Here is a 21304-nt window from a genome sequence, read left to right on the forward strand (position 1 = left end):
AATGATTAATTGTCAAAAAAAAAAATTATAATTTCTTTTTCTGAAAATAGATTCGGGGCTTTTCAGAAAACATTCGGGGCTTGAGCCCAAGTAGCCACCCCCTAGCCCCACCCCTGGTCAGGGTAGCAACACCTCAAGGGGCTTTCTAAGCAGATGAGCAGGCTGCCGTGAGCACACAGAGTCTCACTGAGCATTGTTTTCAACTAAGGACCCGGACACCATGCGCACTGCCAAGGCTCAGGACGCTTCTGCTTTGAAAGCTCATTAACTTTGGCCACAGTGGCTCGGGAGGTAGAGCAGTCGTCTGGCAATCCGGAGGTTCCCGGTTTGATTCCCACTCCTCCCGGGCAGCGTGTCGATGTGTCCTTGAGCAAGACACTTAACCCATAATTGCTCCCGATGAGCAGGTTGGCACCTTGCATGGTTGCCTCTGCCGTCGGTGTGTGAATGTGTGAGTGAATGTGTGAGTGAATGGGTAAAATGTGGGTAACAAATTGTAAAGCGCTTTGGATAAAATCGATATATAAAAAAAGCAGCCATTTACCATTTACTGAAAATCTGCAGCTTTTCTCACATCATTAGAAGTTTGGTAACAAAGCTTCTACTGGCTTAATCAAAAGCAAAGCTGGCTTAAATTGATGAAGGATAAATCTTTTTAAACAACTCGTTGTGCTGTTGCAGGATAGCAGGCGTTTCAAGAGATTTGAGGTGGTATTTTTCGAAAGTAGGAGAAGTCGGCGCTCCTCTGATGAGGAAACAGCGCTGATGATTTACTCTGCAACATTACTTCTACCAGTAGGGTCGAGGATTCTACCTGCCTACATGAAACACATACAGTAGCCCTAAGTGTCAAATAATTTTTACAGTGTTTTTTCATGTCTAATCACTTATGAATAAAACTGTATTATGTATAAAACTATATATAGTACATACGGTATTGATTATCGGCCTTAAAGGAAAACTCCAACATTTTGGGAAATTAGCTTATCTTATCTTCCCTGGAGTTAGACAAGAAGATACATACCTTTTTTGTCTCTGTGTGTGCATTTAGCTTTGGGAACAGTTGCTCCGTTAGCGTAGCTTAGCTTCATCACTGGAAGTGGGGGAGATCCGGAGCTTCATCACTGGAAGTGGGGGAGATCCGGAGCCTGACGTTCCCTTACACTGTATACAGTCACGAAATACACTCCAAATACAACTCCAAAACGTTCATGTAAACATGTTGTGACCTGTGTATTCACCACGTGGAGAAATAAAAAATAATTGAATTAGACAATTACGTTTTATAAGCAAATATACTCTGAACTATTTTTTGCCTAACCACTCCTCTCTGAGCGCAGTCAGTGATTTCAACGTGTCGTCGTGATTGTTGACACTCATTCATTCAAAGGATCCGAACCGATTGAAGTTTATGGATACCATTACATAAAATCCTCTTACCTTGACGATTAAAAGCCTCCCCAATTTAGAAAACAGTAATCCAATGGCTGGTATTGATAATATACTACTAACTACTGGACGCTCTGAGCTAACCGGAGCTAACACAGAACAGGATGGTAAAGCATATATAATGACTTCCTTTCTGGGGTTTTCAAAATAAAAGTGTGACGTTTATAGCAGCGGAAAACGTTTATTTTGTACATGATCGTGTAATAACTTTAGGTTAGTTGTAACGTTAGTTTAGGTTCGTGAAAATGAATTTTTTTTTATTTCTCCACGTGGTGAATACACAGGTCACAACATGTTTACATGAACGTTTTGGAGTTGTATTTGGAGTGTATTTCGTGACTGTATACAGTGTAAGGGAACGTCAGGCTCCGGATCTCCCCCACTTCCAGTGATGAAGCTCCGGATCTCCCCCACTTCCAGTGATGAAGCTAAGCTATGCTAACAGAGCGACTGTTCCCAAAGCTAAATGCACGCACAGAGACAAAAAAGGTATGTATCTTCTTGTCTAACTCCAGGGAAGATGTTAAATAAGCTAATTTCCCAAAATGTTGGAGTTTTCCTTTAACAGAAAATGTATAAATGGTTATCTTTAATTTCCCAGTGCATTTCTACACAAAGTGCCTCACTTAACATGAGCAACATTCATCATCCAGTATGCACTGTATGTGACAGTATGTGGAATTCATAAAGGGCACCAGTCTTACCTACGTAGTATTCTCTGTAATGTGGCTCGCTTGACTCCTCCAGCAGTTTCCTCACTAAGCCCTCCTGGTTCCTGAGCTGTGTCTTCACACCAGTACACTCTCTCCAGGCTGGAGAGGGAATAGAGAGAATACTAATATCTCATGTAGGGACATTCACTGCCAATAACAGATTCCAAGTACCAAACATTGAAGGGGCACTTCATTAAAAGACAATGGGCCTCATTCAACATTACTCTTATTATTTTTCTTATATTCTTGCTTACCCGTCTGTTAAGAGAACAATAAGAAAAGCCACCACCACATTCATCAAGCCATTCTTAACGTCCAAATCTGTACTTACCCAGGTGTCTTACATGATGAATCCCACTCATTCTTAAACTGAAATGCGCGTTCACGCTCAATTCATTTACATACAGACACGCCCGCCATCTCCTTATAAGGCGAATGAGGCGCGTGTAAAACAGCCGTGGTTCTGCATCTGATCCCCCTGTCTGATCCATTCAACAGGAAGCGATTTGCGACTGATCTAAAAATGACACACACACACACGTCTCGCGACTCAGTGTATGTGTGTGTTCCTGTGGGTCGCTCATCGCATGTGTGTGTGTGTGTGTGTTAATCTGATGACAAATAAAGACTTATACTTGTACTTATACGTACTGTATAGTGTGAAATAAATCATTCCAGCAAAGTAGGCTTTGTCAATACTGAACTGTCAAGAACCAATCTCGCAGTATACTGATATGTATATGCCACTGATCCTATGCTCTCTCCTTTCAGAGAGAGATGACAGGTGACAGATCCGGTATCGCATCTGTCACCGGTCATCTCTCTCTGAAAGGTCCCTGTGGTGGCTAAAACCCAGAGTGCGCTCAGAACTTTAGGTGTGGAGAAGAGAAGAGAGGAGAGGAAAGAGGGGAGGAGAGGTTGTAAATATGCGTTCTATGCATACGGCCTGGGCAGCCTGTTCTAACAGCAATATATAATCAATTTCAGAAGCAGAACTTATCAGAATAAGTTATAATAATAATTATTATTATTGAAGAGTTCTGGGTTTATAAAGTCGTATTTGGGGGCAATTGACCAATGGTTTGCTTTCAACCCATGAACTCCTTCCTCTCTCACCTTTTTATATATATTCTTTTATTGTATCTACTAAAACTGTATTGTATTATATTGTTTGTTTTGTAAACTGTCTTTGATCATTAGGAAAAGCGCTATATAAATCTGATGTATTATTATTATGAATGGTAGGCTTTTTTTCCCTCATCCGAGTAAGAGTTTCTTATCGGGGTAAGAGTGCTCTCGACCACTCTTAGAATTTGGTCTTGCCTGACAGAAAAGCAACAATAAGAAAACATTGCTGAATCCCAGGTAAGAACAAAATAAGAGGAAATGCTAGTCAAGAGCGAAATCTGTTCTTATATCGCTTCATGAATGAGGCCCAATGTTGATTTATTTTGCACATAATCTCACACACATCCAAAAACTCACACACAATTTTGCACACGTTGATTTCGTTTGGCAATTATTGAGAGTAAATGTGTTTGATTACGGCTCAATGAGCCGCTGGTTTGGGAATAGCACTGCACAAGACCGTAGCAGACTACAAAGAGTGACACGTTCAGCCGAACGCACAATTGGAGGGGGGCTTCCCACCCTCCAGAACATTTACAACAAGCGGTGCAAGGGGAAGGCTAAGAGAATTATTAAGGACTCGAGCCACCCGAACAACTGCCTCTTTGAACTGCTGCGGTCAGGCAAGCGATACCGGAGTCTTAAGGCGAGCACAGAAAGACTCAGAAGAAGCTTCTATCCCCAGGCCATCAGGCTGCTAAATGAACAATAATCACTATGCAACAACCATCAAATACACACAGCACACACACCCACACGCACACACTCACTCAAACAAACAACACACTGCAGCACCCACTCTCCACACTTTAGATCACACAAACACACTTACACTTTATATTTATTGATAAAGGATTTGCACTACAACTCGTACACCTACTGTGAATTGTACCTAAATTGCACCTCGTCCCATTTCTCCATTTCTGCCTTGCACTATATAGTATTGTATATTAGTACACTGCACAGTATTGTATATTGTATGGTAACTACGTCTATTCTGCATCGAACATTGTACATATGTCTAAACTGAACACTGTGACCTCGTTTTTTTTACTTCTAATTTTACTATGTTATTTTATTTCATACTTATCTTGTCTTGCACAGTCTCTGGAGCGCAACAGTAAGAAGCATTTTGTATAAAAGTATTCTGTACTTCTGTATGACAACTATTAAAGAAACTTGAAACTTGAAATTATGTAGATGAAAGGTTAGCAATACCTTGTCTTATAGGGACAGCTACGTTATAATTTCATTGAGCTGTAATTAACACAACAAAATGATTCATTGGCCCTGATGTGGTGGCCATATTCAAAGTAATTTACTCTCAAACGAAATTAATGTGTGCAGAACTGTGTGTGTGAGATTATGTGCAAAATAAATCAATTATTTTTTGGTAAAGTGCCCCTTTAAGTATTATCTGACACAGAGCGCTAAAACACATCCATTACTTTTACTGAGCTGTATAGACTTGGATCATTACTTTGGGGTCATTGGACAAATCTAGACAGTTTCAGTGGAATTGCATTGCTAGGGAACAGCTCTGCAGTTAATTTACCGTTGCAGTGGAAGGATTCCTCATGGCAGTGTTGGCCAATGTAACAACTGATTAAACGTAGTCCATTTAGAATGTTTATGTTGTCAAATGCATCTATAATACATTTTCTCCATTGGAGAAATCATCTTTCAATGTGACAAAAATGCAGAAAATACATGGCCTGACTTTGATTAAGCCATTTTGTGCTGATTCATCGCTCCCATGGGCTTCCAGTGTATCTGACAATCTATCTTCAACACCTTGTAGATACTCAAAGACTCACCACATCTGATTGGTAACCTGTGGCTTTACTACACTGTTGACCTTTAAACGTTGCCTCATGCTGCCACAGTCTCAGGAAGAGCATGACAAAGTGGCTCTCTTTTGAGCGAATGTTTTATGGAACAATAAAGCAACTGTATTTAACGGTACACTGCCCGATATACTGGAAGCCTATGCAAGTGATGGATCAAGGACAAAATGGGTACCAAATATCTCTGTGAAGGAAAAGCACAAGCATGACATGGAACGTGGATTTACAAGAGCGACTGCCCATAGGAGGCCATCTCAGCATGACCGTGTAACTTCATTGTAGTAACCAACCAGTAGTCCAACACCAATGGCTGAGTAATATCATTATCAACGATAAACAGTTTCTATTTTGCCCTCATTCTCTACTTTTTCTCGTTTTTTCTCTATGACATTCCTGTTCTATTGAGAGAGTACAGTATATACAGCGGAGAGAGTGACAGAAAGCTTTGTCGAGTGAGAGATGTGGTGCTGCAAAGGTCACAATGAACCATAATGAAACCCACCAGTACAAAACCCCCCGATATACACCAGATCAGCGTTTCTGTAATAAACCACTAATCTGCCCGCTAAGCCAGCCTACGTCGAGCGATCTGTCAGGCATGTTGTTTCATTACTCCACACAACACGTCTCAGTTGGTCTCCAGGCAGCAGTTCTGTATACTCACTGGAGGGGGCAGCGCTGTCTGGAGTGGAGCTCTGCGGCGGACCCCATCCCCTCACGTTGTAGGCGCTCACTCTCACAAAGTACTGGACTCCCTGCATTAGGCAAAGGCATCAGACTACCAACTTATTACCAAGTATTATCCTTGTGAACAACCCACTCCAGGGCAGCAAGGAGACGTCACACACAGCACAGCAAAGTGTTTGCCTACAGGAGGTTATGGCTCAGTACTGGAAACAATGAGCCAGCAGATATGTGTGCGTGTGCGTGTGTGTGTGTGTGTGTGTGCGTGTGCGTGCAGTGGGCGGGTGGCATGATTGGTACACTACACCAATGGTACAGTCTGTTTCTGAGCTTTGATGTCACATAATGTCTCACATCCTTGTATTGTGTTTATTTGTGTGTATGTGTGTGCTTACATGCAGGTGAAATATATTGTGTGTGTCTTACAGTTGTGAGTCCTGAGATGTTGTGGGAGGGGCTCTTGGTGTCAGTAACATGGACGGAGCCAAAGATGCGTTTGAAGCTGGCGGAGGAGCTCCATTCCACTGTGAACAGGAGACAGGCCCACAGAGAGAAGTGAAGATTGGGATGTTTACAGTTTCAAGAACTCAGTGAATCTAATTTGAATCTGTCTTTGGCTGCCAAATATGATTGGGAAATGTCTCGCAGCCGTGAGCAACCTCAGTTGAAGTGGCAGGACAAGCAACAAAAAAGGACAGGAATAATTATTGGAATATTAACATCAAAGTAATATTGTTTGTTCATCCATCCATACACCCACCAACCATCCATCCCTCCAACCAACCAACCAACCAACTATCCATCCACCTACCTACCCACCATCCATCTATCCTTCCAACCAACCACAATCCATCCATCCGTCCAACCACAATCCATCCATCATCCATCCATCCACAATCCAACCAACCACCATCCATCCAACCAACCAGCCAGCCAGCCAACCAACCACAATTCATTCACCCTATCTAGCCATACAACCACCCACCCACCTATCCATTAATCAAATCAAACAATCAATCAATCAATCACTCCATCTACCCCTTCATCCAGTCATGGTATACATCAAAGTATACAACACTGCCCACCTCTGTAGCGTGTGATCAGGCCTGCGGCGTGGCCCTCAGGCTCTCTGACGACCACCAGCAGAGAGGATGTGCTGGTCACCAGTATGGACACCTGGCTAGGAGGCCCAGGGAGGTCTGTGGGACACAGAGAAAAGAGACTATACTACCTACAGCCAATGTTCCCCCTAAGGTTTTTTTTTTTTTCAACAAACATGACCATGTTCACATCTTAAACTCATACTGAGACCTTAGTTTTGGTTTTAAAGTGCATATCATTATTCATTTATTTATTGTCACACAGAGCAGAAGAATTTTGCCAAAACAAACCAATAGTATCCAGCTGCAGAACGGCAGACCAGCCACACTCTCAGACCCAAACGCATTTCCTTTGATTTAATTATACATCAAATGATTTATGTCAAGGATTGCAATGCCTCGCTTGAATGAAGTTAACTTTTCACCTGAATAACGTCAACATTCAGGGTGAATGTAATGTGAGAAATTGGGATTAAAAAAAATATATATATATATATATATATATATATTTTTTTTTTTTGATCGGATCGGGAAAGATCAGTATCGGTAGATACTCAAAATCACATGATCGGGATCGGATCGGGAGCAAAAAAAATTGATCGGGACATCCCTAACGGTAACCTGTTGCGTGTGACGTTACCAAGAGAAGCCCCGCTTTCAGTGCTTTGTGGGCAGCGCTACTGCACGCTCACATAGACACACACAACAGATGAGGAAGTGGACAGATCCGACAAGCATTGCTGGCTCCTCACAATGCAAACGCGAAAATGTACATTACAGATGAACTGCAGAGAAAATTTCCAATTATTCATCCCGGTCGAGACTAATTGGAAGCGGAGTGCAACGCGTGCAAAGCTTGACCATTATGTTTATGTGTCTAATAAAGGTGCTGGCGATCTCAAAACTCACATGGACACAGCAAAACATTACAAACAAAGCAGTGCGAGGCGAGAGTTTGATGGCAAAGTATGCAGCTATACAGAGAGAGAAAGAAAATAATTGAAAACTATTTTGATGCCTCAAAATGATGTTTTGGTTTGATAAGATGCTTATGATACAATCATTCTAAGGATTATGTGTGTAATAAATTAGTTTAGTACACTAATTGCAACAAATTTGAAACTGCATAGTGCACTTTTAAATTAGTATCTTTGTGAGGTTACCGTTTTATAATTTACATTACATTGAAAAGATAAAGATATATTTTTTAAAGCTGGATTTTCTAATACAGAAGAGGTATTATTTAGAACATTACATCATATTTTTCTTGTTATTTATTTTGTCCAGTAAGACTTGAAAATATATATTATTTTGTCATAGGTTGATTTAGTTATTTTCTTGAGATTTGTCAGATAGATTACTTTAGGCATAATACAGCATGTTGAGTAACTTTGGTTATAGAGAGATATTATTTTGTTATATAAATAAATAATATAAACAATAATTTTTTGTGTTTTATTTTTTTATTATTTTTTAAACAAACATAGACAAACATGACAACACACTATAAGATATACAAGCATTATTAACAGTGCACATCCAATGCAATCACCTTATAGTTAAATGTCTTATACAGGATATACCCCCAATACCTGCTATCTAATACCCTACACACATATGCTCTAGCTCGTACCCCCCCCTCCCGGACCCCCCATTGGATAATCCATCCAATACCTCGCTCCTAACCAGACACTACCATTATATGCTAGCTTTTATTATCTCCACCACTTCTAACCACATTGTCATTTTGGATTCATTGAGACCCAAAATTCTAGCTGTAGATATTTCTTGATAAATCACATCGAGATATGTAATAATCCAGACCTTTCGGCAATTTTTTTCCGGTTGGAACCATCGTGATGCTATCAGCTTTTTAGCCACTGTGATACCCGATAAAACCAATCTCTTTAGCTGTGGATTTACTGCATACTCAAAAACATCATTCAGCAGTAGTACAGAGGGGTGTACAGGTATATTCAGAGTTAAGAGATTTGATAATTGCTGGGTCACCTCTTTCCAGAATATTTTAACTGGTGGGCAGTCCCAGTACATGTGCATAAATGTCAATATATAAACAATAATTTTATATCCATAAATGATGTCCGATATTATCGGCCTACCGATATTATCGGCCGATATCGGCATTAAAATGTGATATCGGTTGATATCGGTATCGGAAATTAAGAGTTGGACAATATCGGTATATCGGTATCGGTAAAAAAGCCAATATCGAGCATCCCTACTTTAAATATATTATAATGATAAGGCATATTTGAGTAAACTTTGATTAAGTATCTCGAGGCTGAAGGCAGAGTGTCCTCTTTTAAAAAAATCACAATATGGTCACCCTTGAAGTCGCATTATAATTCACTTAATAAAATAATGACGAGTCAGCCTCCTAAAAAGACAAAAGTTAGTGACACGACTCACACGCCAACCAAGCCAAAGTAACGACTATGCTCTGTATCGTCAATCAATGGTCAAATAAATATTTGATTAAGGAATATAATATGCCTTTTTGTATTATTTCTCTGTGTATCAGCAAAATGTATATATTTTTATGTTAGACATTAAGGGAAATTAAGATTCTCAGATTTTTTACAAACCGCAGCTTATCAACTAACCGGTTAATCGGCAGGTGACATATGTTGCTCAGTAGTTGCTGATGTCTGCTCAGGAGGTTTGAGTGTTTGCTCAGACCAAAAAATAATTAGAGGGAACCATGCCTACAGCCATACCATATGAGAACGAACTATAGTAGAATTATAGTATTCTTCTTACCACAGGTTAAACCACACGAATACTACAGTGATCCTTTAATATTCCACGATAGAGATATTATAAATAACCTTTTTCTGAGGTGAATCTCTAATGTGTATGAAGAAGACAGGAACAGCCTAGGTTTTACTAATAGTTAATTTATGTACTATGAGTCCACTCCAGACTGAGTCTGACAGTGAGCGGGACGGCGTGCACGGATATGAATCCTAAAGCCACAGAACATACAGTACATGATAAATACATACATCCATTAGCCAAATGCTGGTAGGTTTTGTCTGATTGGTGAAATCTGCCTACTCCACTAAATACACTTCAGTCAGAACTTACAAACACGCTTCTACTGTAGCAACTCTGTTCACCTGCACCGCCTGCTAGCTCCCTCTCTGATGTCATCAAAGTCAAAGTCAAAGTTATGTTTATTGTGATTTTTCCATTGACATGGAAGCACGAGATACAGTACTCAGGTCTCTGTTATAGCCATTTAATACTAGATAAACTAGAGTAATACTCAAATAAATAAATACTGATCCTCATGATGGATACAAAATGATTCAATAAAAATCCAGTAAAAACGAATCATTCAATAAGAACAACGAATTAATTCAATAAAAAACGAATCCATTCAATAAAAACCTAGTCTAATTCAGTAAAAACTGATTTAATTCAATAAAACTAATTTGATTCACTGATTAAAAGAGAGATAGGTGCCATAAAGTGCTACGGTGCAGTGTGCAGAGGCATTGCAATCTTGTGTGCGTTCTGTTTGGCTTGCTGCCGGAGGGCCAGTATAACTATTTTCATGGCACACCACAGAAGAGTGAAATCAGTCCCCCCAGTTCCAGTTTTCAACGTCCATGGCCCCCCAGACGTTTGAAGTACATGTCGTTTTTGACAAGATGTACTGTATGGTTCTGCGAGATTGGTCTGCTGCCCAGGGGAGTGGACTGCCCTCTCACCATGAAAACAAGCAAACAAATACATAGGAAATGCTTTTCATTAACTGTAAATGAATCCTTATGAGTCAGAACATCTATTCCACATTCCGTTTCATAATTCCTTTCATATTCAGGTGCCCTTTCCATCACTATTGTGTTCATAACGTTGTAGAATTGCACATATAATTGCATTGCTCTGGAACAGTTTGGACCCAAATTAATTTCCTGTCAGCTATTGATGTCAGCAAACACTGCAACAGGAAATGGACTCGGGTCCATTTGAAATGTTTATGTTGTCAACTGTCTACTGACCTTTTCAAACATGACATAAACATTGTAAACGGTCCAAAGTTTATTTCCTGTTGCAGTGTTTAGTAAAAATAGCAATAGCTGACAGAAAATAAACTTGTGCCCAAGCTGTTCCCTAGCAACACAATTGACCTATCTCAAACCCAACCCGAATTTCTTGATCCTCCAATCACAACTGTCACTTCTGGAGGTATTTTGTTTTTAATTTTGGCCTCCCGTCCACATGAAAACTACAGAAAACTGAGTTTTAGGTCACGGAAATGAAGAATTTTTTAAAACGCCTTCCAGAGCGGAGATTCTTTTATTCAGTTTTGTGGACAGAGCTAAAACTGAGCTTTTGGAAAACTTTACCATCTTGACCAATTGCCCTGTCCTCCACACATACTGTATAGAGTATTTTCTCTACAATCAGGAGGACCATGGAGAGATCAATGCAGCCTGCCATTAGGTCAGTTCATATTTTTAGCATTTTTGCGTCATTGTGTGGACGGAGATTTTCTAAAACACAGTTGGTGTGGACATGGATTTTTCTGAAAACGGAGGGGTGAAAAACTAAAAGTAATTTGTGTAGCTGTGGACATGGCCTAAGTCTATAGAACTTGTGTGATCGTTCTGAGACCTGCCTCGTTCAAGGAAGAGTTTTGCCCATGGTCTCTACTACAGGGAGGTTCTCAAGTTAGCTGGGTTTATTCCATTTCACTTATTCAACTGATGCTAGAGATAACGGGATAATAACGTGAGAGTAGCTGTGCTACTCTGGGTATAGTAGTAGGTGTCATGGAAACAATTAAACATTATGATATAAAACTTATTTTCTCAGAAATTCTGTTAAAACATTTACCTTTAATGGTTGTAAGACTGAATGAATGAAATAATCTATCCCTCTATCAAAGATTATGAACCTACACAATACGGTTTGGCCCTAATACATAACAGTAATAGTTTGATCCTCACTGGGTGGCTACAATGGGGGGGGGGGGGGATTTCAGTGGAACCTTATTTCCCAGGGCCCTCATTTATCAAATTTTCTTAGAAAGTATTCTACTTCCGTTCGTAAGCACAGAATTTAGAATGTGTGCACGCACAAAAAAAACGGGATTTATCACACGTGCGTACACAGGTCCTATGCACAGTTGTCTTGATAAATAACACCTTGCTCCTAAGCTGGAGCTCGTGCACTGTTTTAAGTATTTGCATACCAGAACCGCCCCGAGACTTCACTGAGAGCGAGATTGATCACCTATTATGTGCGCTCATCATGAGCCCGTGGTTCTGGTCAGAGTCATTATGGCTTCAGTGGATAACCCTGATCTGCATTTAAGTGATGTTTTAGATACCCCAGTAATAACATTACAATTGAATTAAATACAATTAGGCCTGAATGAGACTCCGGCCACCGGCACATTATCAGCCAAAATGGGCATCGCAGATTATCTGTACATTGACCGAGTGGAATCCCGTTCACATTACTGGATTTGTTTATTGATGGAGCAAACTCTGAGAGATTGTTCACAGAGGCACTGCCGAACCAAGATATAATATGATGTGTATAATATAATGTGTGTAGAGGCATATGATACAATCTATTTTGTTGTTGGTATTAGGTAGCCTATATGAATTACATATAATAGCAGCCAGCCTACATTATGCAACAGTAACTTGCGCATATATAATACCACACAGCCCTGCAAAGCCTGCATACAGTAAACTAACTTGATCATTAATCTAGCTGTTGTATCTTTACGCTTATGAAAACATTAAATAATATGTATAGGCTATAGGCCGTCGCTTTAGCCTATATTCTCAAATTGCATTTAATGGCTATCCGAGTCCTCGATATCCTCGCGGACGGACCAGTATACCTTTATATCATATCATATTCATATTCATATCATAGTTTACTCTATCAGCCTACCAGCATGTAATACGTTCTTTGTTAGAACTCAACTCGTTATTATTTTGCGCATAGATTGCAGAAATACGGGAGCGTTTTGATTTAGGCTTTGACATTGTAAAACTAAATAAGTGAAATTCTGTAAGCAGAATACAAGTCATGATATCACCCACACGATATATGCTGTGTCCAGAGCATGTATGCTTTTCATTCATTTAAGACACATTTACACAAATAACCTCAGTCTGTTCTCCTTGCAATGCGTTTTTTATTCTTTCTTATAGGAAGGGGGAAGAACACTATATCGTGGGTGTTCATATGACTTGTATTCTGCTTACAGCTTCGGGGTTCCACTTATTACATTTAACAATGGCAAAGCCTTTTAAATATAATCAAAACGTTCCCGTATTTCTGCAATATATGCGCAAAATAATAACGAGTTGAGTTACGCGGAGCGCAGTCAGTGCTTATTTCCGCGTTGTAAAAATATTCTACCACCGGCGCCAGCTACGCATGGTCCGACCTGTGCTTAAATATACGCACAAAGTCAAGCACAAGTTCAAATTGATAAATCCCACACTTTGCTTAGAAATGATCGTACGCACGGGTTACGCACATATCTGTGCGTACGCCACGTTGATAAATGAGGGCCCTGGGTCTAATGTTCCCTTTAGGTCTAATAGCAATGCTTAACTCATAAAGACAAAAACCCCAACCTGTGCGTAGGAAGTTCTCCCTCATTCTGCAGTACAGCAGCTGCCGGAGGCTCCAGAGGTGGAGCTGTCTCTGTGCTTCGGCCTGCACCTGTAGCCCCGCCCCCGCCTTCCTCAGAACCTCCCCCCTCCTCTCCTCCACCCGTCTTCCCGCCATCGACACCAGAGCATCCAGCTTGTATGCCCACTCAGCCGCCCTACACACTGAGAGAGGAGAGAGGGGTGGAAAGAGAGAGAGAGAAAAAGAAAGAAAAAGGGGAACGAAAAAAGGGAGAAAAGGGAGGGGGAAAGACAAAAAAAGGGGGTGAGCAAAAGGGAGAGAGAAAGAGAGAGAGAGAGAGAGAGAGAGAGAGAGAGAGAGAGAGAGAGAGAGAGAGAGAGAGAGAGAGAGAGAGAGCACAATACCAAACAGGATTTGCATTTCATTATTTACCAGGAACTAAAGGACAGCCATGCTGCAGCAGTCTGCAAGACTTCCACTTCCCTTAGGATCAAGTTGTACGAACCAAATCCACATTTTATGACAGCTAAACCCATTGTAAACTGTTTGTCTTACATGTTTGCACAGTATAACTTGAAGTAGCTTCATAAATATTACCCTCTAAATTTTCTCTGCACATTGACTCAGCTGTATTTGAAGACTTTAGTTAACACTCACGGATTGGGTTGTGCCTGGCACCGGCCTTAGCCAACACGTGGAGCAGAGGGGAATTGTGGGTAAGAGCAGCCACATCCAGGGGGACCAGGCCCTGATCGCTCACCCTGTTTACCCCTTTCTCCCTCTCCCAATCCTTCTCTTTCTTCTCTCCTCTATCCCACGTGCCTCCTACTCCTCCTCCTCCTCCTCCTCCTCCTCCACTGCTAACACGGTCCCTGGACAGCAGGCTTTGAACGGCCAGAGTGTCCTCATTCTCCACTGCCTCCCACAGGGTCTTGTACTAACAGAGAGAGAGAGAGAGAGAGATAGAGAGAGAGAGAGAGAGAGAGAGAGAGATAGAGAGAGAAAGAGAGAGAGGACGAGGGCACATTTTGAAAAAGATTTATTAGAAGAGGCATAGATGTGGGAAATGGAATTGCTGTACAAAGACAGACGACGGACAAGCATGTCATATGGGGAACATTAATGTGAACTGGGACAATGCCAGAATCAAATGCCAATTTGCAGCAGTCATGGTTGCAATAACAAACTGATCCCATGACATACGGCTAGTTTATACTGGAAAAGGAAGGAACCCATAATCCAAACTATTTAGAAACCAAACCAGGGAGTAAGTAAACAATGCACCCCCCCCCCCCCCCCCCCGCTCCAAATGAAAAGGAACCAAAGTATATTACAGTTGATTTGGTCTTGCACTGGTGTTTGGGTGCGTCTGCTTCCCCGTCGACAGAAGCCTCTCCTCCCCTCAGTCTGACGGACAGGTTCCTGTAGATACGTTTGGGGGAGACTGGACCCAGGGAGCGCCGACGCAGGGGAGGGTTCCTCACTGACACAGACATGGTAGCAGGAGTAGAGAGACGAGGAAGAGGAGAGGAAGAGGAGTAGAGGAGAGGAGGAGTAGAGAGAAGAGTAGAGAGAAGAGGAGTAGAGAGAAGAGGAGTAGAGAAGATAAGAGAGGAAGAGGAGAGGAAGAGGAGTAGAGGAGAGGAGGAGTAGAGAGGAGAAAAGTAGAGATAATAGGAGTAGAGAGAAGAGGAGTAGAGAAGAGAGGAGAGGAGTAGAGGAGAGGAAGAGGAGTAGAGAAGAGAGGAGAGGAGTAGAGAGAAGAGGAGTAGAGAGGAGAGATTAGAGGAAGAGGAGTAGAGAGGAGGAGCAGTAGAGAGGAGAAGAGAGGAGAGGAAGATGAGTAGAGAGGAGAGGAAGAGGAGGAGATAGAAGAGGAGAGGGAGAGCAGTAGAGAGAAGAGAGGAGAGGGAGAGGAGAAGAGAGGAAGAGGAGAAGAGAGGAAGAGGAGTAGAGGAGAGGAGAGGAAGAGCAGTAGAGATGAGAGGAGAGGAAGAGGAGTAGAGGAGAGGAAGGGGAAAGAGGAGAGGAGAAGAGAGGAAGAGCAGTAGAGAGGAGAGGAAGAGGAGTAGAGGAGAGGAAGAGGAGTAGAGGAGAGGAGAAGAGAGAAAGAGCAGTAGAGAGGAGAGGAGAGGAAGAGGAGTAGATAGGGGATTAGAGGAAGAGGAGTAGAAGAGAGGAGGAGCAGTAGAGAGGAGAAGAGAGGAGAGGAAGATGAGTAGAGGATGAGAGGAAGAGGAGGAGATAGAAGAGGAGGAGAGGAAGAGCAGTAGAGAGGAGAAGAGAGAAGAGGAAGAGGAGTAGAGAGGAGTAGCGAGGAGAAGAGAGGAAGAAGAGGAGAGTAGAGGAGAAGTGAGAGATGGAGAGAGAAGAGGGAGATGGGTGGAGCGAGGAGAAGAGATGGGACTGAGAGGATGGGGAGGAATGGAGAAGAGCCAGGAGATAGGAAATGAGAGAAGATGAAAACAGAGGAGATGAGGACGAGAGCAGAGCAGATAGAGGAGAAAGTGATCCAGGAAGGCAGAGTGTGGCTGGAGGGAGTGAGGAAGTAATGGGGAGGGGGGGTAAACAGATGAAGGATAGTTAGTTCATAGATAGAAGGATATAGGAACCCTCCCCCGCCTGAAAAGCCACACTGAGGAATGACAGAGAGGAGAAAAGTGGCACACGGGAGGACAGGGATTAAAAGAGGAGTTTGGAAGAATGAGGGGAGAGCAAACAAAAAGGAAAGTCATTAAGAAAATCTAGAATGGCTGGGTTATGGAGAGAAGAAGAAGGGAGAAAGAAAATGAATAAGAATGAAGGGGAGAGAGAGAGAAATCATAATTTACAGTCATGCTTATGTACAGAGTTGTGCCGTTCCAGATGACTTGTCGTACAGAACTTGTAAGTTGCTTTGGATAAAAGCGTCAGCTAAATGACTAAATGTAAATGTACAATCGTGTACAGTTCAGGCCATTTTTATCCCCCACTCACAGGCTGAGCAATACTGTGTGTGTGTGTGTGTGCGTGTGTGATTGATTGATTGATTGAAAAGTTTATTAACAGATTGCAGAATGGGTACAGTACAGTACATCTCAATACATACAATTGTTAAGGGGATGCAGACCAGAGAAAGACTTTCGTCTTGTTTCCACCAGGGTCCCCCATTTTCAATTCATCATAACATATATGACATACATGACATACAGATAGACAGTACTGCTACATCTATACATTTATGACATATCAGATTTGCAAATGCAGTACTGTTTGTGATACAAAAGTGTCCAGAAAAGGAGTGTATATACATTTGGCGTAGAAACTGTACATTGGAGGAGGTTGGTGGGGTGGGGTTGGGTGGGTTGGGTGAGGGCTGTACATTGGAGGTGGGGGGGGGGGGGGGGGGGGGGGGGGGGGGGGGGGGGGTTGGGTAGGGGACACATACACATTTTACACTGTACATTGGAATGTTGACAAAGCCTTACTTGGTCAGTTACTGTACAACTAGGTTAGGACATTTGTAGGGGCCAGTTTCGAATTGCAGTCTCACGTAGGTGTTTTTTGAGAGTGTTTTTGAAGGTGGGTAGTGATTCACATTCCTTTACAGCTTTAGGCAGGGCGTTCCACATTGATGTGGCATAATTGCGAAACGTGTTTAGTCCCTTGTTTGAGCCGAATCTGGGTTTTACATGATTTGTGGAGCTCCCTCTGGTGTTGTGATCGTGGTATTCACTGACCTTTGGGAAGTATTTTGACATGTACATGGGTACCTTGGTCGCGTAGTGTATCTTGTAGACCAGGCCCATTGCAAGTTGCTGTACTCTGTCGTCTACTCTAAGCCATCCTAGGTTGTCAAAGTGGGCAGGGGTGAGGTGGGTTCTAGGAGTCAGGTCAAGTAGTAGTCTGACTAGCTTGTTTTGAGATGTTTGTAATTTGTTTTTTAGTGCCTTTAGTGCCAGTGTGTGTGTGTGTGTGTGTGTGTGTGTGTGTGTGTGTGTGTGTTCAAAGGGGAATTCATGTCTGTCACTCCTCTTATCGCTGTTCCCCTTTTATCCACTTCATTGTGAGCTCTGAGGGTCTTCCTTCCCCCTGAATAGTGATCTCAATGCACAAAGCAACACAACCATCATTTCCTAATTAACTGAAGAAACTAGAGCCTTGGAGAGAAGCACCCATGAAACTATTCTGAACAATGGTGCTCGGGGAGAAGTAGGAACACGAGTGTTGTAATAAGTAGGCCTGTAATAAACTGATAATAAGTTACATGTAGGCCTACACACACTCACGGTTAGCCACTCTGACCCTAATGGTGGCAGCTCACAGGCATGTCACTTTGTATAAGACCGGTTCAATCTATGCAAGAATGTTATGACATGTGTCTCTGTTTAGTCACGATTTGTATCTCAATTCTGCCATTAGTCAGTCATCTATTTCCCCCATCCCTGTCACCAGATCTCCTCTTTTTTCCACTTGTATCTCTCATCTCTTCTTTTACAGTGAACTCCAAGCCCACGTGATTGAACTCAAACTACAAAGAAACATTAGGGGATGTTTTTAACAAACAGGGTTTTTGTAGTGATAAAGAAATACGCAAAAAATTTAATCTCACCAAGTCCACATGGCTTTTTCACAAACAGTTAGAGCTATGTTTGAAGTCTCACGGTGTTCCATTAGACAGACCAATTGAACACCACAGATACCACAAATTCTTCTACGCAAGAGAGACATCGAGTGGTTTTGTTTCAGAATTTTATCATCAATTATTAACGTCCTCGTATGAAACCCTCCAACTAGACTCTGTTTGGAGGAGGGATATACCAGACCTGGAAAATGACTTTGATTGGCAAGGAGCCTGGGCAAATGTCCGACTTACATCAAGGAACCCGGATCATCAACAAATCAATCTTAACTATATTCACAGGACATACTTGACTCCTATAAGACTGTGCCGAATGGGGCTTAAACAAGATTCCAAATGCACCCAATGTACAAATGGGGACGAAGGGACATTTATGCACATGTATTGGGACTGCTCACCAGTTAAGGCATTCTGGAAAGATGTGACCCAACAAATATCAAAACTCGTATCTTGGAATATACCTGTACACCCCTCGGTATTACTATTGAATGATGTTTTTGAGTTTGCAGTGAATCCACAGCTAAAGAGATTGGTTTTATCGGGTATCACAGTAGCCAAAAAGCTGATCGCATCACGCTGGTTTCAACCGGAAAAAATGTGCCGTAAAGTTTGGTTTCTTACATATCTCGATGTAATTTACCATGAAATATCTACAGCAAGAATTCTGGGTCTCAATGAATCCAAAATGTCAATGTGGTTAGAAGTCGTGGAGAGAATAAAAGCTAGCTTATAATGGTAGTGTCTGGTTAGGTGCGAGGGATAGTGGAGGTACTTCTCAAGGTGGGGTCCGGGCATATGTATGTAGGTTTTTTAGATAACAGGTATTAGGGCCCGGGGTATATCTTATATAAGACAACTAACTAAAATGTGATCTCATTGGATGTGCCCTGACAATTAATGCTTGTATATCTTATCGTGTGTTGTCATGTTTGTTTATATGTTTGTTTAAAAAATAATAAAAAAAATAAAATACAAAAAAAAAGAAACAGCTAAGAAACGACGTAAACTCCATGATCAAATATGCACACAAAAGATTCATCAATGACAAAACTGAGGAAAACTAAAATAAACCCTGTGAACTTTGGAAATTACTCAATAATCAACTAGGCTGCAGTAAAAAACTTAAAACCAGATTTTCAAACATAAACATAAAGACAGAAAACACACTCATCACAGACAAGCTGGATGTGGCCAATTACTTAAACATTTTCTTCACAAACATAGCCACAACACTGGTAAATAAACTACCCTCCCACTCAGGGCATTTTGGGGTAGAACACATCCTATCCTACTACTATAACCTAGGGGTCCGCAAAGACGATTTCAAACTCGAAATGGTAACTACAGCTGAGGTACACAAAAAACTGAGCGCCCTCCCACCTAACAAGGCCACTGGCCATGACTATATCCCCTCCAAATTCCTCAGAGACTCAGCAGCCGCCATCACCCCAGTCATCACACACATAATAAACCTCTCCATAAAACAGGGACATGTACCCAAAGACTTCAAAATTGCGAGGGTAACCCCCCTGCACAAAAAGGGCAGCAAATTGGACCCAGGCAACTACCGCCCTGTTTCTATTCTTACCTCCATCTCGAATGTCATGTCAGGTCGAAAAGTACCTTGCGGAAAAAAATCGAATCTACGAATTCCAATCTGGCTTCAGAACATCCCACTCCACTGACACATGTCTTCTATATTTGAACGACCACATCAAACAAGAGGTGGACGCAGGCAAATACTGTGGCATGGTCATGCTGAACCTTCAAAAGGCCTTCGACACTGTCAATCACTCCATTCTGATTGACAAGCTAAAAGCAATTGGCTTTGATAGTACATCAGTGAGCTGGATGCAATCCTACCTGGAGGGGAGAGAACAGATGGTGGAGGTAAACGGTACACTATCCCCCCCTCCCAGTGAGCTGCAGTGTTCCACAAGGAAGCATTTTAGGACCGTTACTGTTCCTAATTTATGCAAATGTCATGTCATCAGCCTGTGACTGCAACCTGTTCCTGTTCGCGGACGACTCAGCACAGTTGCAGGTTGAAAAAACCCTCAGCTCTGAACTCGGCAGAATCTGCACCTGGCTCGCTGATAAACTATCATTACACCTGGGCAAAACAGAGTCCATTCTCTTCGGATCAAATAACAAACTCAGCAAGACCAACGGCTTCTCTGTTACAGTGGGTGACAATATTGTCACAAGGAAAGATGAAATTTCATACCTGGGTTCCATCCTAGAGGCAAATCTTTCCTGTGACAAAATGGCAACCAATGTAAGTCAACCAACGAACAAGATTCTTGTACCGGATCTCCTCTCTGGTAAACAAGAATACCCTGAAGACTCTAACAGGAGCACTCATTCAAGGGTACTACGACTATGCCTGCACCTCATGGTACCAAATAACTTCAAAAGGAACTAAAAACAAGATTACAAACATCACAAAACAAACTGGTCAGACTACTGCTTAACCTCACTCACCTCACCCCTGCCCACTTTGACAACATAGGATGGCGTAGAGTAGAAGACAGAGTACAGCAACTTGCAATGGGCCTGGTCTACAAGATACACTACACCACTAAGGTACCCATGTACATGTCAAAATACTTCCCAAAGGTGAGTGAATACCATGAGGGAGCTCCACAAATCATGTTAAACCCAGATTCGGCTCAAACAAGGGACTAAACACGTTTCGCAGTTATGCCACATCAATGTGGAACGCCCTACCCACAGCTGTAAAGGAATGTGAATCACTACCCACCTTCAAAACCGCTCTTAAAGAGCACCTACGGGAGGCTGCAATTCGAAACTGGCCCCTGTAAATGTCCAAACCCAACCCCCTCCAATGTACAGTTTCTAATGTATACTCTCAAATGTACTCTCTTAGAAACTTTTTTTTTTTTTTTAATAATTTTTTAAACAAACACATAAACAAACATGACAACATAAAATGAGATATACAAGCATTAATTAACAAAGCACATCCAATGAAATCACCTTTTAAATAAATGTCTTATACAAGATATACACCTAATACCTGCTATCTAATACCCTACACACATAATAATATAATATTATGCTCTCGCTCGTTCCCCCCCCCCCCGGGCTAATCCATCCATTATCATT

The 21304-nt window shown here is 41.8% G+C and overlaps 1 protein-coding gene across 4 annotated transcripts in view; it reads right to left on the reverse strand.

Annotated features, from left to right (window-relative positions):
- Positions 1-21304, reverse strand: part of LOC311240809 (ankyrin repeat and fibronectin type-III domain-containing protein 1) — a 60177-nt gene that overhangs the window by 31178 nt on the left and 7695 nt on the right. For 3 of the 4 annotated variants that reach the window (XM_084329397.1, XM_084329400.1, XM_084329399.1), the window contains exons 2-8: positions 14889-16085; positions 14212-14491; positions 13557-13757; positions 6907-7020; positions 6248-6345; positions 5802-5892; positions 2154-2261 (exon numbers count right to left, since the gene is read on the reverse strand). In XM_084329397.1, coding sequence (XP_084185523.1) covers positions 2154-2261; positions 5802-5892; positions 6248-6345; positions 6907-7020; positions 13557-13757; positions 14212-14491; positions 14889-15050 — 1054 coding nt within the window. In that variant the 5' untranslated portion in view covers positions 15051-16085. Of the gene's footprint in view, positions 1-2153; positions 2262-5801; positions 5893-6247; positions 6346-6906; positions 7021-13556; positions 13758-14211; positions 14492-14888; positions 16308-21304 lie in introns of all 4 variants that reach the window. The other variant, XM_084329398.1, reaches the window with a different exon arrangement.

The sequence above is a fragment of the Notolepis coatsorum genome, assembly GCF_963971535.1.
Source record: "Notolepis coatsorum genome assembly, chromosome: 14".
Lineage (NCBI taxonomy): Eukaryota > Metazoa > Chordata > Actinopteri > Aulopiformes > Paralepididae > Notolepis > Notolepis coatsorum.